This window comes from Chiloscyllium punctatum, chromosome 6 (assembly GCF_047496795.1).
Source record: "Chiloscyllium punctatum isolate Juve2018m chromosome 6, sChiPun1.3, whole genome shotgun sequence".
Lineage (NCBI taxonomy): Eukaryota > Metazoa > Chordata > Chondrichthyes > Orectolobiformes > Hemiscylliidae > Chiloscyllium > Chiloscyllium punctatum.
In genome coordinates, this window is record NC_092744.1 from 37775346 (window position 1) to 37796990 (window position 21645).

Consider the following 21645-nt stretch of genomic DNA (forward strand, 5'->3'; position numbering starts at 1 on the left):
ACCTTATTAAGTGTTTTTACAGTTTTGTAATCCAACTGATTTTCCTTTGCATTTTATTTTCGTCCAGAATTCAAATTGATTAGATTTCTCAAATATTTGATTTCCTAATTGCTATCACCTTTCTTGTTTTAAACAAATCCACAATTAAATAATCAAAATTAATTTTACTCCTAACATTACAAATATTCATCTTAGAAAATTTTCACAGATTAGGTATTTAATAATTTTGTTTCAGGTGTCAGAAGGGATTAGATGTACAAAATACAACTTGTCCCACTTTAAGGTTCCAAATTAAGCATTGAGCTTTTATCGTGACAAATCAATGCGAGTCTCTCCACAGCAGGAATCAAAGTTTCTGAATTAATACATAAATATCAGCACATAACAACATCAGTGACAACATATACAGATACTTCAATATACTTGTATAATTAATGTGTAAAATGGCTGCAGTACACTTGCACCAATTCAATGCAAAAGCTGAATTGCATATACACTGAATGCACATCAATGCGTAAAAATAAACATAAGACCATGAGAACACTTTTAAAAAAATTGATGTCATATATATATAATAAATTTGTTTTGAGACAATATAATCTTCATAAACATTATACATTGATAGACAACAGAAAAATTGTTGCATAATAATTGTCAAAATAACAGAGGACTATCAGCTCTGACAATTTGAATAATCTAAATAACAAAAACATCTGAGTCATAGTAATGACTTCATTTGGATTTTTTACAACACAATTACCGTACAACTAAATTAGATGATTCTAAGTAATTTAATGAACATTCATCTCCTGCCATATGGAATCATAAGCTTGTTTTAAAAAGCAAAATACCGAAAATCATCTGCCACTTTTACAAAGTAAGGGTGAATGTGACAACACAAATGACTTTGGTCAGTGCCTGCTGGTTTAATTAGATTTGTTTGAGGCTGATAGATTAAAATCTATCTGCTAAAATTTCACTATTGAGTTTAGGCCAATAATTTGGACGTTTATGAAGTCAGAACCAGTCTAATACCTCCAGGTTGGCACATGCATTCTTAGTGTACATGACAGCACAGATTGTCACATTATGAAATGTATTTTTTTAGGAACTTTTCAGCAAAAGCTCAACTAAAATGTTAGTCTTTTATGGAGGTTAAGAAAATAACTTGGATATAAGAGAAAACATTTTTATACTCTGAAACCTCACGAATCCTCACTAAACACTGACTGCAGCAGGTGATGTTTTTTGATCATCAGAGAGATGTACTTTCTATGTCTACTTCTCCTTAACAATGTTATGAAATATTTATTTTTTGCATGATTTGTGTAAATTTTGTGTTGAACCATTACTTGCTGTTGTTTATTCTCTGGTAGACATGATTTAATAATAAACCCCTTATATATTTGATCCAATCACTGTCATTAAATAAAAATGCACACTTTTCACACAAATTGATACCTGCCGTGTTCAAGATACATAAAACATTTCACATCAATCAGTCTTATACTTTAGAAGACCCAACATATTTTTGAAGATTGTTGTAACGTTATTTTTAAAGTATAAATATCTGGTGTTCCCAATGTCAATAAAATACAGGCACAACATGCAATCTGGACCACACACAGCTTTCATACAGTACTTTAAACTGAAGTATCAGCAACAAACTGTAACAACTTTCACCAGTACCATTTGTTAGCCTTTATTCCATGCCATTTCTCATAAGTGTTTTCCATAGTAGTGGTCTCATGGATGCAGCTGAAGGCCACTGTTAGAAGAGCAGATGTTGATATAAAGAAAATGTATTTGTTTTACAGGAATAAAAGATAGCAGTTTTTCCCTGCAGATCAGAAATCATTTCCTGAGAAAATGACTATTTCAAATGCCACTAGCAATCTTGTCTTAGTGCATTGATAAGCGAGTGTGTAGCCTCTTCGCATCTTTTTGCAAGCTCATGTCTTTGTTATCATTAATTTCCACTGGCAACCCGAGGTTAGATTTCATTAATTGAGTGCTGAACGGAAACAGACTGCTCACGTGTTGTGGAAACAAATGGGAATAGCGCAAATAGCATGAAATACTGGTTTGGTTAGTTACAACATACCAGAAGCCTGAGTTCACTTTTTATTGTTGTTATCTGAACTGTATTTAATATGATTTGTTCCAACAAGCAATATTGGTAACTGGAGAGTCAAGACGTTAAGAACTGCAGAAAATGGAACTGGATATGTGTTCAAAAACCTGGCCCTTACTAATATTCATTCTTTTCAACCATTGAAGAGCATTTGTATTGAACAATTCAACTCAATTATAAACAAGCAAATTCAATTCTTTATGCACAGCTACAGGATTTTTCAGCAGTAAGTAGTACAGTACGTTCCCACTTCATGTACTCAGCTACTGAAGAGTCCTCAGGACCCTGACTTTTGTAGGCATGATTGAAGCCTGAAGTTTAAGGGTTAATATTAGAGAAGTAACAAGATCAGCTTTCAGTTCTGCTTCCTGAAGTATAGCTTCCCATGTCCGAACTCTCCTTGTCTTCACAATCAGCAAATGCTGCCGTGCACATATCACTGTAAAAATCTGAAATAAGCAATATGACATTAAAAATTTCATTTAAAATATTTTATTTGTCAGACACAATTATTTACAGTTTATGTGTAATAAACGGAGACAGATTTGGACAGAAAGTTCTTATAGTTCAAGTTTCTTCATTTTATCCTCTTACACTTGTGGGGTTCAGCAGAAACCCACAGGGCAGGAAAGAATAAAAGGGGAGAATTAGTTGAATAACGGAAACTTCATTAGATCAGAATCAAAGTTTCCAGTGCCAACAATAGTGATAAAAAGGGAACTAAAGACAGCAGGTAGGTGTGATGTTTTAACATAGTAAAAGCCTTTGAGCGCAGAGCAGGAGGCCACCAGAGAGTTTTTGCATTTGGTCTAAACCACTTAACTGAACAGATAATTCTCGAGTATCTATCAAAATGGGTTAGTTTCAAGAACTGTACTTTCATTTCAATTAATTGATAACTGCACCCTGTAAATGCTGGACATATCAATGAACTGATAACTGCATCCTGTAAATGTTAGACACATTAATGACCAATAACTGTGTCCTGTAAGTGTTAAGCCTATTAGTGTATTGATACCTGTATCCTGAAAATGTGGATCATATCAATGAGCTGTCTGATATGATATGGCATAAGAAAGTCACTTTCACTCAATGCTGTAGCTTCAACTCAGAAACCTGTCACAGCAAGTTCTCCAAATACAGACAACTGAGGAGTATTTTATCATCTCTGTCTCTCACTCTAGTTCACAGTCTAAATAGAACCTCAACACACTGAAGGTATTGACTCTTACAGAAGTACATTTTTTCTGTGGAACATTAAAACTGAGCCTAATTATAATCACATCTAATAATTACACCAAAGTCACGAGAACAGCAGATGTAAGAGCACAGATAGATGCACTCCCTATAGCTTCAAGCTACTGAAACCAGCTCCAGCTCTAGGTAACTGCTGGTTCAGCAATGGTTAGGTAATTTAACACACATTAAACCAAGGATGTCCTGCCCTGCATAATTAATTGGGTAGTGCCTTTACTTGCAAGACAATTTTAAAAATTCATATTAAACTCTTCAGCATAGATTCACCATTTCATTACAATGCTGATGGAAGTGCATTGGATGTTGCTGCACTCCAATTCTGGCAAATTTCCATGGTGATTTAAAAACTATTTTTGGGGTCATCATCTCTCATCTGGAGCCAGCAACAGAAGAAGCAGAGAATAATCTGTCATGCAATTTGGCCTTGGTGTTGTATTTTTCTGGCTTATGCAATTGATAGTTTTGCAATTAATTCAATATGCTTCCCAACCGATCACTGAAATCATGCCCTGCAACACCCACAGCAATTTTTGAAGAGAAAGACACATCAACACCTCTTACAGCCATGCTGTTCAGATGCAAATAAGAAAAAGAATGCTGATTAATTTGCATCTATTTGTTAGATTCCTGTGAGTATGGTGTTGATGATCTGGTGTGTGTTCTCTATTTCTGTGTTTTTAATTATTACAAAGGTGTAATAATTAAACAGATCATCAACGCCACACTCACAGGAATCCGATTCACTAGAGAGGAAGAAAAGGACAACCAACTCCCATTCCTAGACGTGATGGTACAGAGAACACCGAACGGAGAATTCACCACAAAGGTTTACAGGAAAGCCACACACACAGACCAAGTCTTAAACTATGAAAGCAACCACCCCAACACACACAAACGAAGTTGCATCAGGACACTATTCAAAAGGGCCAGAACACACTGCAACACACCAGAACTACAAAAAGAGGAAGAGGAACACCTATACAAAGTATTCGCCAAAAACGGATACCCTCGCAATTTCATCAACAGATGCCTAAGGGAGAGACAACGGAACGAGGACATGCCGCAACCCAAAGGACTAGCCAAACTACCATACGTCAGGAGCATTTCTGAACTGACAGCCAGACTACTGCGACCACTAGGCCTCATAACAGCACACAAACCAACAGCCACGCTCAGACAACAACTCACCAGAACAGAGGACCCGATACCCAACATGAGCAAAACTAATGTAGTGTACAAAATCCCATGCAAGGACTGCACAAAACACTACATCGGACAAACAGGAAGACAGTTAACGATCCGTATACACGAACACCAACTAGCCACGAAACGACACGACCAGCTATCCTTAGTAGCCACACACACAGACGACAAGCAACGTGAATTCGACTGGGACAACACTACCATTATAGGGCAAGCCAAACAGAGAACAGCCAGGGAATTCCTAGAGGCATGGCACTCATCCACAGACTCTATCAACAAACACATCGACCTGGACCCAATATACCGGCCACTACAGCGGACAGCTCGAACTGACAACTGGAAGCGGCAGAGACAGGCCACTATAAATGCCGGAAGAAACAGCACAGAAGCGCTTCACAGGAGGGTCCCAAGCACTGAGGATGTCACCTAGACAGGGGACGAAACGTTTGCAAGACAAATTCCCAGCTCGGTGAACAGAACTACAACAACAAGCACCCGAGCTACAAATCTTCTCCCAAACTTTGAACACCTACGGGCGAGAGACGCTAAGTGTCTGAGGTGATGTGGAGCTGGGGTTGACATGAACATCACAAAGTCTGAGCAGTTGTATGTACTTCTGCTGCTCCTACTGATTGAATTCACAAGAGGCCAGATGCATAATTAATAAGCTGAAGAGAAATTTTGTGCTATAAGCCACCTTGAGCCAAGGAGGACAAGGCGACATGAACCTCACTTGAGAAACCATGTTACCAAAAAATGAGAAAATTCAGCTATATGTCACTAATGAGTTGAATATTTTTAAAAATCATTAATCTAAATTGTGTCAATTGCTTTCTGCAAGGATATCTATCAGATTTAGTGCATCAATTTTAAAGTTAAAACCCTGGTTCTGACCTGAATTATTATCAGTCTGATCCGCCTTAAGTTCTGAACCAACTGGTTGTAGAAGACTGGAAGGAATCCATCCTGTTTTATAAGTTAGCAGACTCCTTACTTGCCTGAAACACACATAATTAATTAACAATTACTGCAATTTATTTGTAAATATGCAGAGTCTTATATTCAGTGCAGATGTTGAGTTTTGTGCCAGAACAATAAAAAGTTCTATTTTAGTTCTCTTTTTCAGAATGAATCTTTTAATTTCATTAAGAACCAGGCAAGTTAACATTATGAATTAGAACTCTTCCATTCAAACTCACCGTCATACTCCTATGTTAACCTCCAAAAAAATCACATGCATTGTTAAATCCATATTTTTAAAATGGGAGATAACAATTGCAGCAATGCAAGGCAGGCTACAAATTAAGGTAGGACTTGGGTATGTTTTAAATATTGCTTCAGATCTTTTTCAAGCTGTAAATACAGAATGGGATCTTGAGAAAAGAGTTAAATGCAAAACTATAGGTAACTTTGCTGCTTTTAAATCTGATGTAAAGTGCATTTAATTTTTATTCTAGGCTCAATGTTACCTGCTTGTTTATTCAATTAGCATCTTGCAACTATTTTTCCTGTTTATATTAAGTTGTACGCAATTTTCAACAAAGTCATTATAATTTGACATCTATTACACTAAAGGTTATGATAAAAGGCCAGACCAGATTTATCCCAGGCTGCTCCGGGAAGCGAGAAAGGAGGTTGCTAAGCCACTGGTGAGGATATTTGCCTCCTCACTCTCCACAGGAGTCGTACTGGAGGATTGGAAGGAGGCGAATGTTGTTCCTCTTTTCAAGAAGGGTAATAGGGAAATCCCTGGCAATTATAGACGAGTCAGCCTTACGTCTGTGGTCAGCAAGGTTTTGGAAAGAATTCTGAGGGATAGGATTTTTGTCTATTTGGCAAAGCATAGTGTGATTAAAGGCAGTCAGTATGGCATTGAGAGGGGCAGGTCATGCCTCAAAATCTTATTGAGTTCTTTGAGGAGGTGTCAAGATAGGTTGATGACGGTCGAGCAGTGGATGTGGTGTATATGGACTTCAGCAAGGCACTTGATAAGGTTCCCTATGGTCGGCTCATCCATAAAGTTAGGAAGTATGCGATACAGGAAGATTTGGCTATCTGGATTCAGAATTGGTTGGCTGACAGAAGGCAGAGAGTGGTTGTAGATGGAAAGTATTCTGCCTGGAGGTCAGTGTTGAGTGGGGTCCCGCAGGGCTCTGTTCTTGGGCCTTTGCTCTTTGTAGTTTTTATAAATGACTTGGATGAGGAGGTTGAGGGGTGGGTTAGTAAATTTGCAGATGACATAAAGGTTGGAGGTGTTGTCGATTGTATAGAGGGCTATTGCAGGCTGCAGCGTAACATAGGATGCAGAGCTGGGCTGAGAAATGGCAGATGGAGTTCAACCTGGATAAATGCGAAGTGTTGCATTTTGGAAGATTGAACTTGAATGCTGAATATAGGATTAAAGACAGGATTCTTGGCAGTGTGGAGGAACAGAGGGATCTGGGTGTGCACATACATAAATCCCTCAAAGTTGCCACCCGAGTGGATAGGGTTGTTAAGAAAGCATATGGTGTTTTGGCTTTCATTAACAGGGGGATCGAGTTTAAGAGCCGCGAGGTTTTGCTGCAGCTCTACAAGTCCCTGGTGAGACCACACTTGGAATATTGTGTCCAGTTCTGGTCGCCCTACTATAGGAAAGATACAGAGGCTTTGGAGAGGGTGCAAAGAAGGTTTACCAGGATGTTGTCTGGACTGCAGGGCTTGCCTTATGAAGAAAGGTTGAATAAGCTCGGACGTTTCTCTCTGGAGAGAAGGAGGAAGAGAGGAGACCTTATTGAGGTGTACAAAATAATGAGTGGAATAGATAGAGTCAATTGCCAGAGACTTTTCCCCAGGGCAGGATTGACTGGTACGAGTCGTCATAGTTTGAAGATATTAGGGGAAAGGTATAAAGGAGACGTCAGAAGTAGGTTCTTTACTTTCGGGGCGGCACGGTGGCACAGTGGTTAGCACTGCTGCCTCACAGCGCCAGAGACCCGGGTTCAATTCCCGCCTCAGGCGACTGACTGTGTGGAGTTTGCACGTTCTCCCCGTGTCCGCGTGGGTTTCCTCCGGGTGCTCCGGTTTCCTCCCACAGTCCAAAGATGTGCAGGTTAGGTGAACTGGCCATGCTAAATTGCCCATAGTGTTAGGTAAGGGGTAAATGTAGGGGTATGGGTGGGTTGCGCTTCGGCGGGGCGGTGTGGACTTGTTGGGCCGAAGGGCCTGTTTCCACACTGTAACTAATCTAATCTACATAGAGAGTTGTGAATGCATGGAATGCGTTGCCAGCTGTGGTGATGGAAGTAGAGTCTTTGGGGACATTTAAGCTAGACATGCACATGGATAGCATTGAGTTGAGGGGTGCGTAGGTTAAGTTACTATATCTTACATTAGGATTAAACCTCGACACAACATCATGGGTGAAAGGACCTGTTCTGTGCTGTACTTTTCTGTATGTTCTATATCAGCAGCAAACATATTACTAACTTTGTAACTGTCTGATATTTATAAAATGATACTCTTAATTATGGATGCACTCTAAGTTAATTACCTTTGCCAGATTTTTAAATTTGCTTCAATTTTGGTTTTTACTACCTCGTCTTCTTTACTGTCTGAATCAATTTAACTTGGAAGGTAAACTGATAGGTTCAGGTGTTATCATTTACTTTCTATCCCTACATTTCCTGAGGATTGAACTCACCACTGTCCCTCTTCTCCTTCCTGCAGTACCTCAACCACTTCGCCATTCTGCACTGCAAGCTCCTCAATGGATTTAGGTTCATAAATGCCATCTACTCGGTACAGACTTTGTGCCTGAAATGAAGAAATGTGCAAAGTGTACACAGGTGACACAAATCCAAACTACAGATTGGTAGCATTGCAATAATAATGCATTGTGAAAATAGACTGCAATTTTGAACAAGAAATACAAAGAGTATTCAGTGCTACATTGAGAAACATTTTAATTTACTGCACAATTCCAAATGGAAATTAAACAAGCTATTTGATGGATCATCCTATATATGGTGTTTGGTGGTTCATAACCAAGACTTCTTTTGTAAGCAAATTGTTGTGATGTTACATGTATTGAAATATATTAACTATTTTCATATTTATCATAAAAGGTTTTCAAAATTGCCAAACCCATATCAGTGTGGCAAGTATCAGGTAAAATTTTAAATATAGGCCTCTCATAAATTTTCACGTAAATCTTAACAACCCTTTCAATGTCTCCTGTTTTTCTCCCTAGGCATCATTTAACTTTGAAATGTAATCCTAAACACAGATATCCTGTTCAACCACTCTAATGTCAATGCGGGTGTGCCTACACCAAATGGATTGCAGTGATTCAAGAGGTGACTCATCACTGTCTTCTTAAGGGTAATTAGGAAACAAATGCTGACATTGCCATTGATGCCCACATTCCATGATAGAATAAAAAGAATCAGGTAAAGGAAAAATAACTGAGTCATTAAACATAAGTCACATACTCAATAGACATGGATTAAGTTCATAAAATATGGTTCAGTCTTGCTCAAAAAATCCATGAAAATCACACGTTTCACCCTGAATGTGAAGTTGCAATTTAAACCTTTTAAAATACTTTCAGCAACTTAATTCCTGATGAAATACTAGCATATTCATAGGCCCACATCAAGGACTTTATAAATACTTTGATCTGCCAAACTGCAAATTGACAGGCACCCATTGTATAATGTTAGGTTGTTAAATCATTCACATTTTGTAAATCCTTCAATGATGGTCTTGAAATTTAGTCAACAAACAGAGGGAAATAGTGAGCCTTGATTTTTTTAAACTGCTGACTTTTTAGGATTTAAGGTCCAGGTGGTGTAAATATCTTCACAGCTGCAATGAGTCTTTTAAATGGGATTGGACCCCACTTAAAGCATTTGAAATCTTCTCAAGGGTACCTTACCACTCCCAAAAGTATCCCTGAAACTGGCAAGAATGGGTACCCAACTCTCCAAACAGGGATCATAAGTTTAGACCAGAAAAATATGTTTCAGTACAATGTCAAACATGAATTTCAAGAAAAGAATTCCAAATGAATAAATTAATACTTGAAATAAGTGAGTAAGCAATGAAATGAACATTATAAAGTGCTATGTGGCAGTGAAAACTATTAACACCTTTTTTAGTTCAAAGATATGAATTAGGAGCAGGAGTAGGATACTAGGACACACTCAAGCCTGTTCCATGATTCACTGATATTGTGGCTAATCTGAATATTCCACATTCCCACCTCCCCTTGATAACCTTTCACCATCTTGCTCATCAAGAATTTATTTAACTTTGCAAGGAAAACATTGAAGAACTATTCTGAAATTTTCTCACTGGGCCTGCAAGTGACAGCAAAAATTGAAATGATCCAGTGAAAAGGTCAGCCCACTCTGGTCTAAACTTATGATCCCTGTTTGGAGAGTTGGGTACCCATTCTGGCCACTATTCTTCCACCGCCTTTTAAGGATGAGAGTTACAAACAGTTACAGCTCTCTCTGTGGGCGGCACGGTGGCACAGTGGTTAGCACTGCTGCCTCAGCGCCAGAGACCCGGGTTCAATTCCCGCCTCAGGCGACTCTCTGTGTGGAGTTTGCACATTCTCCCGTGTCTGCGTGGGTTTCCTCCGGGTGCTCCGGTTTCCTCCCACACTCCAAAGATGTGCAGGTCAGGTGAATTGGCCATGCTAAATTGCCCGTAGTGTTAGGTAAGGGGTAGATGTAGGGGTATGGGTGGGTTGCGCTTCTGCGGGGTGGTGTGGACTTGTTGGGCCGAAGGGCCTGTTTCCACACTGTAAGTAATCTAATCTGAGGGAAAAAAAGGCTTATCTCTGTCTTAAATGGCCTACACCTTAATTTTAAATGCGATATTTATTTTTGCCACATCAGTGAAGGAGTAGAGCAAGTGAGAGAGATAGACCCAAGTCCTTTCCAACATAAAGGGATGGAAACTGGAGCCAAGTTGGATTGAACTACCATTGACCGACACTAAAGCTTAACACAGCTACTGCCAATGTGCAATGAGGAAAGACCACAATTTAAGGTCATCTGGCCAAAGTACAATGCAGATCCATTCAGTTATGCCCCCCAAGTCCCTCAAAAATATGTAAATAGTATTTGCATAGTAAGAAATGATTTAGGTTTGTTTGTTCTCCATAAGCTAAGACTGTACAGAATGGGACTGCTCTAGTGACTATGTATGTATATAAAGATGTTTAATGAATAATGTATATTTTGAAATTTTACAAAATGACCTCACATTTACATCTTGTGCCATACATGATGAGGTATCCAAGGTAGAATTCATGCAACTGTGGGTTGACTTTCACTCTTGATTATCCTGCTCTCCCAGCCTGATTTGTGGATACGTTTTTAGGGAGAACGATGAGGGATAGGGCATCTAGCTCACTCAGTCTTACGGTTCACACTCACTCTCCTGCTTACACACATATTTTCTCTCTCTCCCTCATTCTTTCCCTTTTACCCAATACACACATGAAGTCTCTCTCTCCTGCCCAGAAACACACATTCTTATCTCTCATCTTTTCACCCCTGCAATACCCACACTCACTCCCTCTCACACACCCCACCCTCAGCCATATTTCCTTCCTTCATTAATGTCCTCCTCCCTCAAACAGTTTCTCTCTCTCCCACATCCACTTTTACTTCCTCAGTTTTTCTCTCCCCCTTTCTCCCACATCTGCTTTCACTCCCTCATACACTCACGCCTTCACATACTCTTTCCTTGCCACATACACACACACCCTCCCTCTCCCTGATTCCGACATTCACTCTTATGCCATCTGTTCCATATGCAAACACACATCTGCTCTCTATCTCACTCTCGTTGCCTCTCTGCCATCGATACATAGACATTCATCCTCCCTGGTGTACACACACTCTCTATCTCTTCCTAGCTTTCTTTTATCCTTTTCCTGACACACACTTTCCCTCTCTAACTCTTCCCCAACACTGTCTCTCTCCCCCACATATTGTCTCACTCTCACACAAATACCATATAGGATTAGGAAGCCAACACTATCTTGATTGCAGACCTTGAATGGCTGGTCTGTGCGTAACGTTCAGACTCTTTTTATTCCCCAACCTGTTTGGCTGCCTTTACATATGAGCCACATATCTACAACAGTTCCCATTTCCCACCTACTGAAAATAGCAGGTTCAAGGACAGGTGTCGTGGAGTATGGCTCAAGTGCCATTTTGGCTAGAAGGCCGCTCCAGAATTGCAGAAATCTAGGCTAGAGGAGTGAGAATGGAGCTGACAATTTTTTTTGTTATTACACCTTGAAGTACAGTTAGAAAGTTAATGCAATTCAGTTTCACTATAAATTATGTCAAAATCAACTTGCTGCTTTATATTCATGGCTAAGACTCCAGAGACAGAAAGGGACCTAATCTTGGGAAATAAGGCAGGGTAGGTGACTGAGGTGTCAGTAGGGGAGCACTTTGGGGCCAGCGACGTAATCTTATTAGTTTTAAAATAGTGATGGTAAAGGATAGACCACATCTAAAAGTTGAAGTTCTAAAATGGAGGAAGGCCAATTTTAATGGTATTTGGCAAGAACTTTCAAAAGTTGACTGGGTGCAGATGTTTGCAGGTAAAGGGACAGCTGGAAAATGGGAAACCTTCAGAAATGAGATAACGAGAATCCAGAGAAAGTATATTCCTGTTAGGGTGAAAGGAAAGGCTGGTAGGTGTAGGGAATACTGGACGACTAAAGAAATTGAGATTTTGGTTAAGAAAAAGAAGGAAGCATATGTCAGGTATAGACAGGATAGAGTTGAAAAATGTGTTGCTGGAAAAGAGCAGCAGGTCAGGTAGCATCCAAGGAGCACGAGAATCGACATTTCGGGCATAAGCCCTTCTTCAGGAATGAGGAGGGCGTGCCAAGCAGGCTAAGATAAAAGGTAGGGACGAGGGACTTAGGGGAGAGGCATTGGGAATGCGATAGGTGGAAGGAGGTTAAGATGAGGGTGATAGGCCGGAGAGGGGGTGGGGACGGAGAGGTCGGGAAGAAGATTGCAGGTCAAGAAGGCAGTGCTGAGTCCGAGGGTTGGGACTGAGATAAGGTGGTGGGAGGGGAAATGAGGAAGCTGGAGAAATCTGCATTCATCCCTTGTAGTTGGAGGATTCCTAGGCGGAAGATGAGGCGCTCTTCCTCCAGACGTCGTGTTGCCATGGTCTGGCGATGGAGGAGGCCAAAGACCTGTATGTCCTTGGCGGAGTGGGAGGGGGAGTTAAATTGTTCAGCCACGGGGTGGTTGGGTTAGTTGTTGCGGGTGTCCCAGAGGTGTTCTCTGAAATGTTCCGCAAGTAGGCAGCCTGTCTCCCCAATATAGAGGAGGCCACATCGGTTGCAGCGGATGCAGTAAATGATGTGTGTGGAGGTGCAGGTGAATTTGTGATGGTTATGGAAGGATCCCTTGGGGCCTTGGAGGGAAGTGAGGGGGGAGGTGTGGGCGCAACCTTTGCATTTCTTGTGGTTGCAGGGGAAAGTGCAGGGAGTGGAGGTTGGGTTGGTGGGGGATGTGGGCCTGATGAGGGAGTCGCGGAGGGAGTGGTCTTTCTGGAACGCTGATAGGGGAGGGGAGGGAAATATATCCTTGGTGGTGGGGTCTCTTTAGAGGTGGCGGAAATGACGAAGGATGATATGATGTATCTGGAGGTTGGTAGGGTGGTAGGTGAGGACCAGTGGGGTTCTGTCCTGGTGGCAATTGGAGGGGCGGAGTTCAAGGGCGGAGGAGCGGGAAGTGGAGGAGATGCGGTGGAGAGCATCGTCAACCACATCTGAGGGGAAATTGCGGTCTTTGAAGAAGGAGGCCATCTGGGTTGTTCGGTATTGGAATTGGTCCTCCTGGGAGCAGATGCAGTGGAGGCGAAGGAATTGGGAATATGGGATGGCGTTTTTACAGGGGGCAGGGTGGGAGGAGGTGTAATCTAGGTAGCTGTGGGAGTCGGTCGGTTTATAGTAAATGTCCGTGTTGAGTCGGTCGCCTGAGATAGAAATGGAAAGGTCTAGGAAGGGGAGGGAGGAGTCTGAGACGGTCCAGGTAAATTTGAGGTCAGGGTGGAAGGTGTTAGTAAAGTGGATGAACTGTTCAACCTCCTCGTGGGAGCACGAGGTAGCACCGATACAGTCATCGATGTAGCGGAGGAAAAGACCATAAGACATAGGAGTGGAAGTAAGGCCATTCGGCCCATCGAGTCCACTCCGCCATTCAATCATGGCTGATGCGCATTTCAGCTCCACTTGCCAGCGTTCTCCCCGTAGCCCTTAATTCCTCTAGACAACAAGAACCTATCAATCTCGGCCTTGAAGACATTTAGCGTCCTGGCTTCCACTGCACTCCGTGGCAATGAATTCCACAGGCCCACCACTCTCTGGCTGAAGAAATGTCTCCGCATTTCCGTTCTGAAATGACCCCCTCTAATTCTAAGGCTGTGTCCACGGGTCCTAGTCTCCTCGCCTAACAGAAACAATTTTCTAGCATCCACCTTTTCAAAGCCATGTATTATTTTGTACGTCTCTATTAGATCTCCCCTTAATCTTCTAAACTCCAACGAATACAATCCCAGTATCCTCAGCCGTTCCTCATATGTTAGACTTGTCATTCCAGGGATCATCCGTGTGAATCTCCGCTGGACACGTTCCAGTGCCAGTATGTCCTTCCTGAGGTGTGGGGACCAAAACTGGACACAGTACTCCAATGGGGCCTAACCAGAGCTTTATAAAGTCCCAGTAGCACATCGCTGCTCTTTTCATAGACAGGATAGATCAAGTGAATCCTTAGAACAGTATAAAGACAGTAGGAGTATACTTAAGAGAGAAATCAGGAGGGGAAAAAGGGGACATGAGATAACTTTTGCAAATAGAATTAAGGAGAATCCAAAGGATTTTTACAAATACATTAAGGACAAAAGGGTAACTAGGGAAAGAATAGGGTCCTTCAAAGATCAGCAAGGCAGCCTTTGTGTGGAGCCGCAGGAGGTGGGGCAGATACTAAACAAGTATTTTGCATCAGTATTTACTGTGGAAAAGGACATGGAAGTTATTGAATGAGGGGAAATAGATGGTGACATCTTGAAAAATGCCCATATTACAGAGGAGAAAGTGCTGGATGTCCTGAAACGCATAAAAGTGAATAAATCCCCAAGACCTGATCAGGTGTACCCTAGAAGTCTGTAGGAATCTAGGGAAGTGATTGCTGGGCCTCTTAAATAGATATTTGCGTCATCGATAAGTCACAGGTAAAGTGCCGGAAGACTGGAGGTTGGCAAACGTGGTGCCACTGTTTAAGAAAGATGGCAAGGACAAACCAGGGAACTATAGACCAGTGAGCCTGATGTCAGTGGTGGGCAAGTTGTTGGAGGGAATCCTGAGGAACAGGATGTACATGTGTTTGGAAAGGCAAGGAGTGATTAGGAATATTCGACATGACTTTATGTGTGGGAAATCATGTCTCACAAACTTGATTGAGTTTTTTGAAGAACAGTTGAAGAACCTTCCGCCACCACCCTCTGTCTTCTATCTATGAGCCAGTTCTGTATCCAAATAGCTAGTTCTCTGTCTATTGTGTGATCTAATCTTGCTAACCAGTCTACCATGAGGAACCTTGACGAACATCTTACTGAGATCTAGAAAGATCGAGTCCATTACTCTGCTCTCATAATCCTGTTTATTACTTCTTCAAAAAAACTCAATCAGGTTCATGAGACACAATTTCCCACACACAAAGCTATGTTGACTATCCCTAAGCGGTCTTTTCTGAATACATGTAATTCCTGTCCCTCAGGATTCCCTCCATCAACTTGACCATCACCAATGTCAGTCTCACAGGTCTATAATTCTCTGGCTTTTCCTTACCACCTTTCTTAAATAGTGGCACCACGATATCCAACCTCCAGTCTTCAGGCACCTCACCTGTGAATATCGATGATACAAATATCTCAGCAAGGAACCCAGCAATCTCTTCTCTAGCTTCCCACAGAGTTCTAGGGTAGACATGATCAGGTCCCAGGGATTTATCCACCTTAATGCATTTTAAGACATCCAACACCTCCTCCTCTATGATATGTTTATTTTTCAAGATGTTGCTATTCATTCCCAACATTCACTATTTTCCAAATACTTCTCCACAGTAAACATTGATGTAAAATACTCCCCTATCTCCTAAAGTTCCACACATAGGTGGCCTTGATGATCTTTAAGGGGCCCTATTTTCTCCCTAGTTACCCTTTTGTCCTTAATATATCTGTAGAATCCCTTTGGATTATTCTTAACTCTAAATGCCAAAGTTATCTCATGTCCCCTTCTTGCTCTCCGGATTTCCCTCTTAAGTACACTCCTATTGCTTTTATATTCTTATTGGGAATCACTCGATTTCTGTTGTTTATGCCTGACATATGTTTCCTTCTTATTCTTGACCAAAACCTCAATTTCTCTAGTCAGCCAGCATTCACTACACCTAGCAGCCTTGCCCTTCACCCGAACAGCAACATACTGTGTCTGGATTCTCATTATCTCACTTCTGAAGATTTCATATTTTTCAGTTGTGCCTTTACCTGCGAACATCTGACCCCAAACAATTTTGAAAGTCCTTTCCTAATACTGTCAAAATTGGCCTTCCTCCAAATTAGAACTTTAACTTTCAGATCACTATTTTATGACTAATAGAATTATGGTCACTGGCCCCAAAGGGATCCCCCGCTGATACCTCAGTCCCCTGTCCTGCCTTATTTTCCAAGAGTAGGTCAAGTTTTGCACCTTATCTAATAGGTACATCCACATATTAAATCAGAAACTTTTCTTGTACATGGTTAACAAATTCCTCTCCATCTAAGCCCTTAACACTATCCCAGTCTGTGTTTGGAAAGTAAAAATCTCCTACCATTACCACCCTATTATTCTTACAAATAAGGAAGATTTCCTTATAAATTTGTTTCTCAATTTCCCACTGACTATTTGGGGCAGGGGTGGGGAGGGAGGAGTGATGGTGGGGGGGGTCTATAATACAATCCCAATAAGGTAATCATCCCTTTCTTATTTCTCGGTTGCACCCAAATAACTTCCCTAGATGCATTCCCAGGAATATCCTCCCTAAATGCTGCCATGATGTTATCCTTTATCAAAAACGCCACTACCCCTCCTCTTCTGCCCTTCTTTCAATCTTTCCTATAGAACATTAAGCTGCCAGTCCTGTCCATCTCTGAGCCACATCTCTGTAATTGCTATGATATCCTAGTCCAATGTTCCAACCATGCTCTGAGATCATTTGCCTTACCTGTTCGGCCTCTTGCATTGAAATAAATGCAGTTTAGTTTATCAGTCAGGCATTGTTCTCTACTTTGTTCCTGCCTGCCCTGTCTGTTTGACTTACTCTTTTTCCCAACTGTACCAGTCTCAGACCGACCACTTTCCTCACTATCTCCCTGGGTGTCCTTTTCCCCCACCTCCCCAAACTAATTTAAATTCTTCCAAACATCTCGAGCACACCTCCCCACCAGTATATTAGTCGCCTTCCAATTCAGGTGCAATCTGTTTTACTTACACAGGTCACTTCTACCCTAAAAGACATCTAATGATCCAATACTTCTCCTCTGCTCCAGCTCCTCTGCCACGTGTTCATCTGTTCTATCCTCCTACTGCTCCCCCCACTAGATTGTGGCACTGGGAATAATCCAGATATTACTACCCTCGAGGACTCCCTTTTTAAATTCCTGCCTAACTTCCTCTATTCTCTCATCAGAATCTCGTCCTTTTCACGTTCTAGGCATTGTTCCAATGTGAACAACAACTTCCTGTTGATCGAGACTTGGATGATGTAGAGTCTATTTGGAGGTAGAAATAAAAAACAGTAAGAGAATAAGACACCGGGGGCAGTAGTCTTTAGATCTCCAAACAGTGGCCACACTGCAGGAAAGATATAAATCATCAAATAATTGAAGTATGTTAAAAGAATCATAGAGTTCCTTCAGTTTGGAAAGAGGCTATTTGGCCCATTGTGTCAACACCAACCCTCTGGGAAGCATTCACCCAAACCCAGCTCCTATCATCATAAACTTGCATTTACAATGGCTAAGGCACTTATTCTTAACACTATGGGGAAGTTTAGTACAGCCAATCCTCCTAAGCTGCACATCTTTGGACTGTGGGAAGAAACTGGAGTACATGATGGAAACCCATGCATACACAGGGAAAAAGTGCAAACTCTACACAGACAGTCACCCAAGACTGGAATTGAACCTGGGTGCCAATGCTGTGAGACAGCAGTGCTAACCACTGAGCTGCTGTGCCATCCCAATAGACCAATATTTATGGGTGACTTTAGTCTTCATGTTGATTGAGTTAATCATCCAGAATGCAATAGGGATAGTTTCCTCAAGGAACATGATGAGGAGCCAGTCAAGGAATAAGCTATCCCAGATCTGGTAATGGTTAGGAATGCAGGTTTAATAAATCACCTTAGGGTAGGAGATCCCCTAGGAAATGTTGATCATAACTTGATAGAAAATAATATTCAGTCTGAGAGTGAGAAATGCGGAAACAACTGTGTTTAACTTAAATAAAGAGAATTACAATGAAATGAGGAGAGAGTTAGTTAAAGTGGTTTAGGTGGATATATTAGCAGGCAAGAGAGTAACCAAACAGTGGCAGACATTTAGGAGGTAATTCACAACTCTCAGTAAAGATATATCCCAGTAACGAAGAAAGATTCTCAGGGAGAGATGAAACAACCACAGTTAACCAAGAAAGTTAAGGAGAGTATTAACTTGTAAGGAAAAGCATACAGTAAAAGTTATGGAATATCAAAAGCTGGCAGAAGAGCACTGGAATAAGTGAATCTGGAGGAATAAAATAAAGCACTGATAAGAGTTTCAGCAACAGATGGGATGAGTGGGGTTGAAACCACAGTTCCCTACATTAACTCAAAAGTTCCTGTGCAGGTTGTACAAAATATGACCCCATTCAGCTACCATGTATGCAGTCATGCAGAAAATAAGAGAACATGCCACTTAAATAAATTGGTTGCACACTCTAAATAGAAGTAAAGCTTTGTTGGTGGAGAGAGGTGACATTATGCTGATGAAAGTGTGCTGCCTTGGTGATAGAGTGAAAATGGGCTTAGGAGCTCAGCTCATGGTCAAATATGCCAAGACTGAAAATATGCTGTCTCTGTCTCAGAGACTTGAGAATTTTATTCAGCTTCCTGACAAGGTTTCTGCAAACACCAGGAGAATCCCTGGGACATTACAATATCTAGGTATTAAATAAAGGTTAGGTGATTAATATATTCAAAACCAATGCAGACACATGACATGCCATCCAGTCCAGCCTCAGCTTGATCATTGTGCATATACAGCATCCTTTCTAAGTTCCTGAACAGCCCTGATAATGATGAGTGTCATCCAACAATATTTTGACAGAGATCAGAACAATACACTGTTTATAGAAATGGCTCATTTAAAAATAAAATTGGTTGGTCAACTTTCAACAAAAACATGCTTACAGCTTTACTAGATAGTTCTTCATCCATATCTGAGGAGTTGGAAAGTTCATCCATACTTGAAGGAATAGTTTCAAAATCCTCGGAAGTATCCAACGATGGGATCGGTTTACGTGACCAACCTGCAATTACAAATAAATATATCTTTTTAATCAATATCTGCTTACCTTTTTCAATTTTACCTTTTTTTAAGTTTATTTCTTTTCCGTTTTAGGTTGTCTGCGTTGCTTGGTTCAGTGGGTTCAGAAGTGCAAACCGATAAAGTCAAATGCCTCATTTTAAGGTTATACGCATAATTTCTGTCAATGTAAAAATAATTTTTTAAAAATCTGCTTACAACAGCTTCTATTTCTCCATCAACTTTAAACATCCTTAAAGAACTCAGCAATTCTCCTTTCCTGGCCTATTATAATTGTTTTTTTTTGCCTTTGCCTCATTATCAGTGGCGAAGTCTTCAGCTTTTTAGGGCCTAAGAACTGGAATTCCCACTTAAACATTCCTCTACTCCATTCCTTGAGTCCTGCCTCTTCGATCAAGCATTTGGTCCTCTATCCTTGATGTCAAAATTTTCTGGTTATGCTTCTTTAAAGATGCTTCAATCAGGCATATTCCTGATGAAGGGCTTATACCCAAAATGTTTCTTCTGCTCTTCGGATGCTACCTGACCTACTGTGCTTTCCCAGCACCACACTCTCGACAGCATCTTCAATCACTTTGTTATGTCACAGATGTAACATGAATGTAAGTTATTGATGTATTGTTAGCACATGGTATTGTTTAGACATATTTGGTGTTGATTGTCTAAAGCAACTGAATAACCAATCTGCTCAGGTCTGGGTCACTTACATATGAACATTGAGCAGCAGTAGGCTATTCAACCCCTTGAGATCCTCCATCATTTAATGAGATCATTGCTGACCTGATTGTAATCTCGAATCCAAATTCCCACCTACCCCTGATAATGTTTCATCTCCTTGTTGATGGTATAGGTTCATCTTGGAGCGCAGTTACTAGCGGTGTTCCACAAGGATCTGTTTTGGGACCATTGCTGTTTGTCATTTTTATAAATGACCTGGAAGAGGGGCTTGAAGGCTGGGTGAGCAAGTTTGCGGATGACACGAAAGTTGGTGGAGTTGTGGACAGCGAAGAAGGATGTGGCAGGTTACAGCGTGATATAGATAAGTTGCAGAGCTGGGCAGTAAGGTGGCAAATGGAATTCAGTGTAGCTAAGTGTGAAGTCATTCACTTTGGTAGGAGTAACAAGAAGATGGATTACTGGGCTAATGGTAGACTACTTGGTAGTGTGGATGAGCAGAGGGATCTTGGTGTCCATGTACACAGATCTTTGAAAGTTGCCACCCAGGTAAATAGTGCTGTGAAGAAGGCATATGGTGTACTGGGCTTTATTGGTAGAGGAATTGAGTTCCGGAGTCCTGAGGTCATGTTGCAGTTGTATAAGACTCTAGTGCGGCCTCATCTGGAGTATTGTGTGCAGTTTTGGTCACCATACTATAGGAAGGATGTGGTGGCATTGGAACGAGTGCAGAGGAGGTTTACCAGGATGTTGCCTGGCATGGTAGGAAGATCGTATGAGGAAAGGCTGAGGCACTTGGGACTTTTCTCATTGGAAAAAAGAAGGTTTAGGGGAGATTTAATAAAGGTGTACAAGATGATTAGGGGTTTAGATAGGATTGACAGGGAGAACCTTTTTCCGCGTATGGAGTCAGCTGTTACTAGGGGACACAGCTTTAAATTAAGGGGTGGTAGGTATAGGACAGATGTTAGGGGTAGAAATTTTACTCAGCGGGCTGTGAGTTCATGGAATGCCCTGCCAGTAGCAGTGGTGGACTCTCCCTCTTAATGGTCATTTAAGCGGGCATTGGACAAGCATATGGAGGTTATTGGGCTAGTGTAGGTTAGGTAGGCTTCGGTCAGCGCAACATCGAGGGCCGAAGGGCCTGTACTGCGCTGTATTTTTCTATGTTCTATGTTCTATGTTCTAACAAGAATCTGTTCACCTGTAACGTTCAAAATATTCAAGCACTCTACTTCCATTGCATTTTCAGGAACAGTTCCAAAGACTCAGGACCCCCTAGAGAAAATAAAACCTGCCTAATCTCTGTTTTAAATAAGTGACTCCCGATTTTTAAACAGTGAATCTGAGTTCTAGAGTCTCTCTGAATAGGAAATATCCTCTCCATATCTATCCTGTCAAGACCCCTCAGAATCTTAATTGTTCCAATCAAATCACCTCTCACTCTTCTAAATTCTAGTGGATATAAACCTAGCTTGTTCAATATTTCCTCACAAGCCTATTTCAAGTAATGGTCTGGTAAACTTCTCTGAACTGCTTCCAATGTATTTCCATCTTTCCTTAAGTAAGGTGACCAATACTATGCACAGTACTCCAGTTTAGTCCCACCAGTGCCCTATTTATTTGAAGAAACCTTCGAAGAAAGAAATTTTGGTCATACCAGGTGGTGGTTAAAAGTGATAAATTAACCTGTACTATATATGCCATGTATTTGT

At 41.1% G+C, this 21645-nt stretch overlaps 1 protein-coding gene across 3 annotated transcripts in view; it reads right to left on the reverse strand.

The window, feature by feature from the left end:
• Window positions 1-277: 277 nt before the first annotated feature.
• Window positions 278-21645, reverse strand: part of mcf2l2 (MCF.2 cell line derived transforming sequence-like 2) — a 390224-nt gene continuing 368856 nt past the window's right edge. For all 3 annotated transcript variants that reach the window (XM_072572454.1, XM_072572457.1, XM_072572456.1), the window contains 4 exons: window positions 19120-19238; window positions 8277-8389; window positions 5489-5592; window positions 278-2583 (listed from right to left, as the gene is read on the reverse strand). In XM_072572454.1, coding sequence (XP_072428555.1) covers window positions 2483-2583; window positions 5489-5592; window positions 8277-8389; window positions 19120-19238 — 437 coding nt within the window. In that variant the 3' untranslated portion in view covers window positions 278-2482. The remainder of the gene's footprint in view (window positions 2584-5488; window positions 5593-8276; window positions 8390-19119; window positions 19239-21645) is intronic.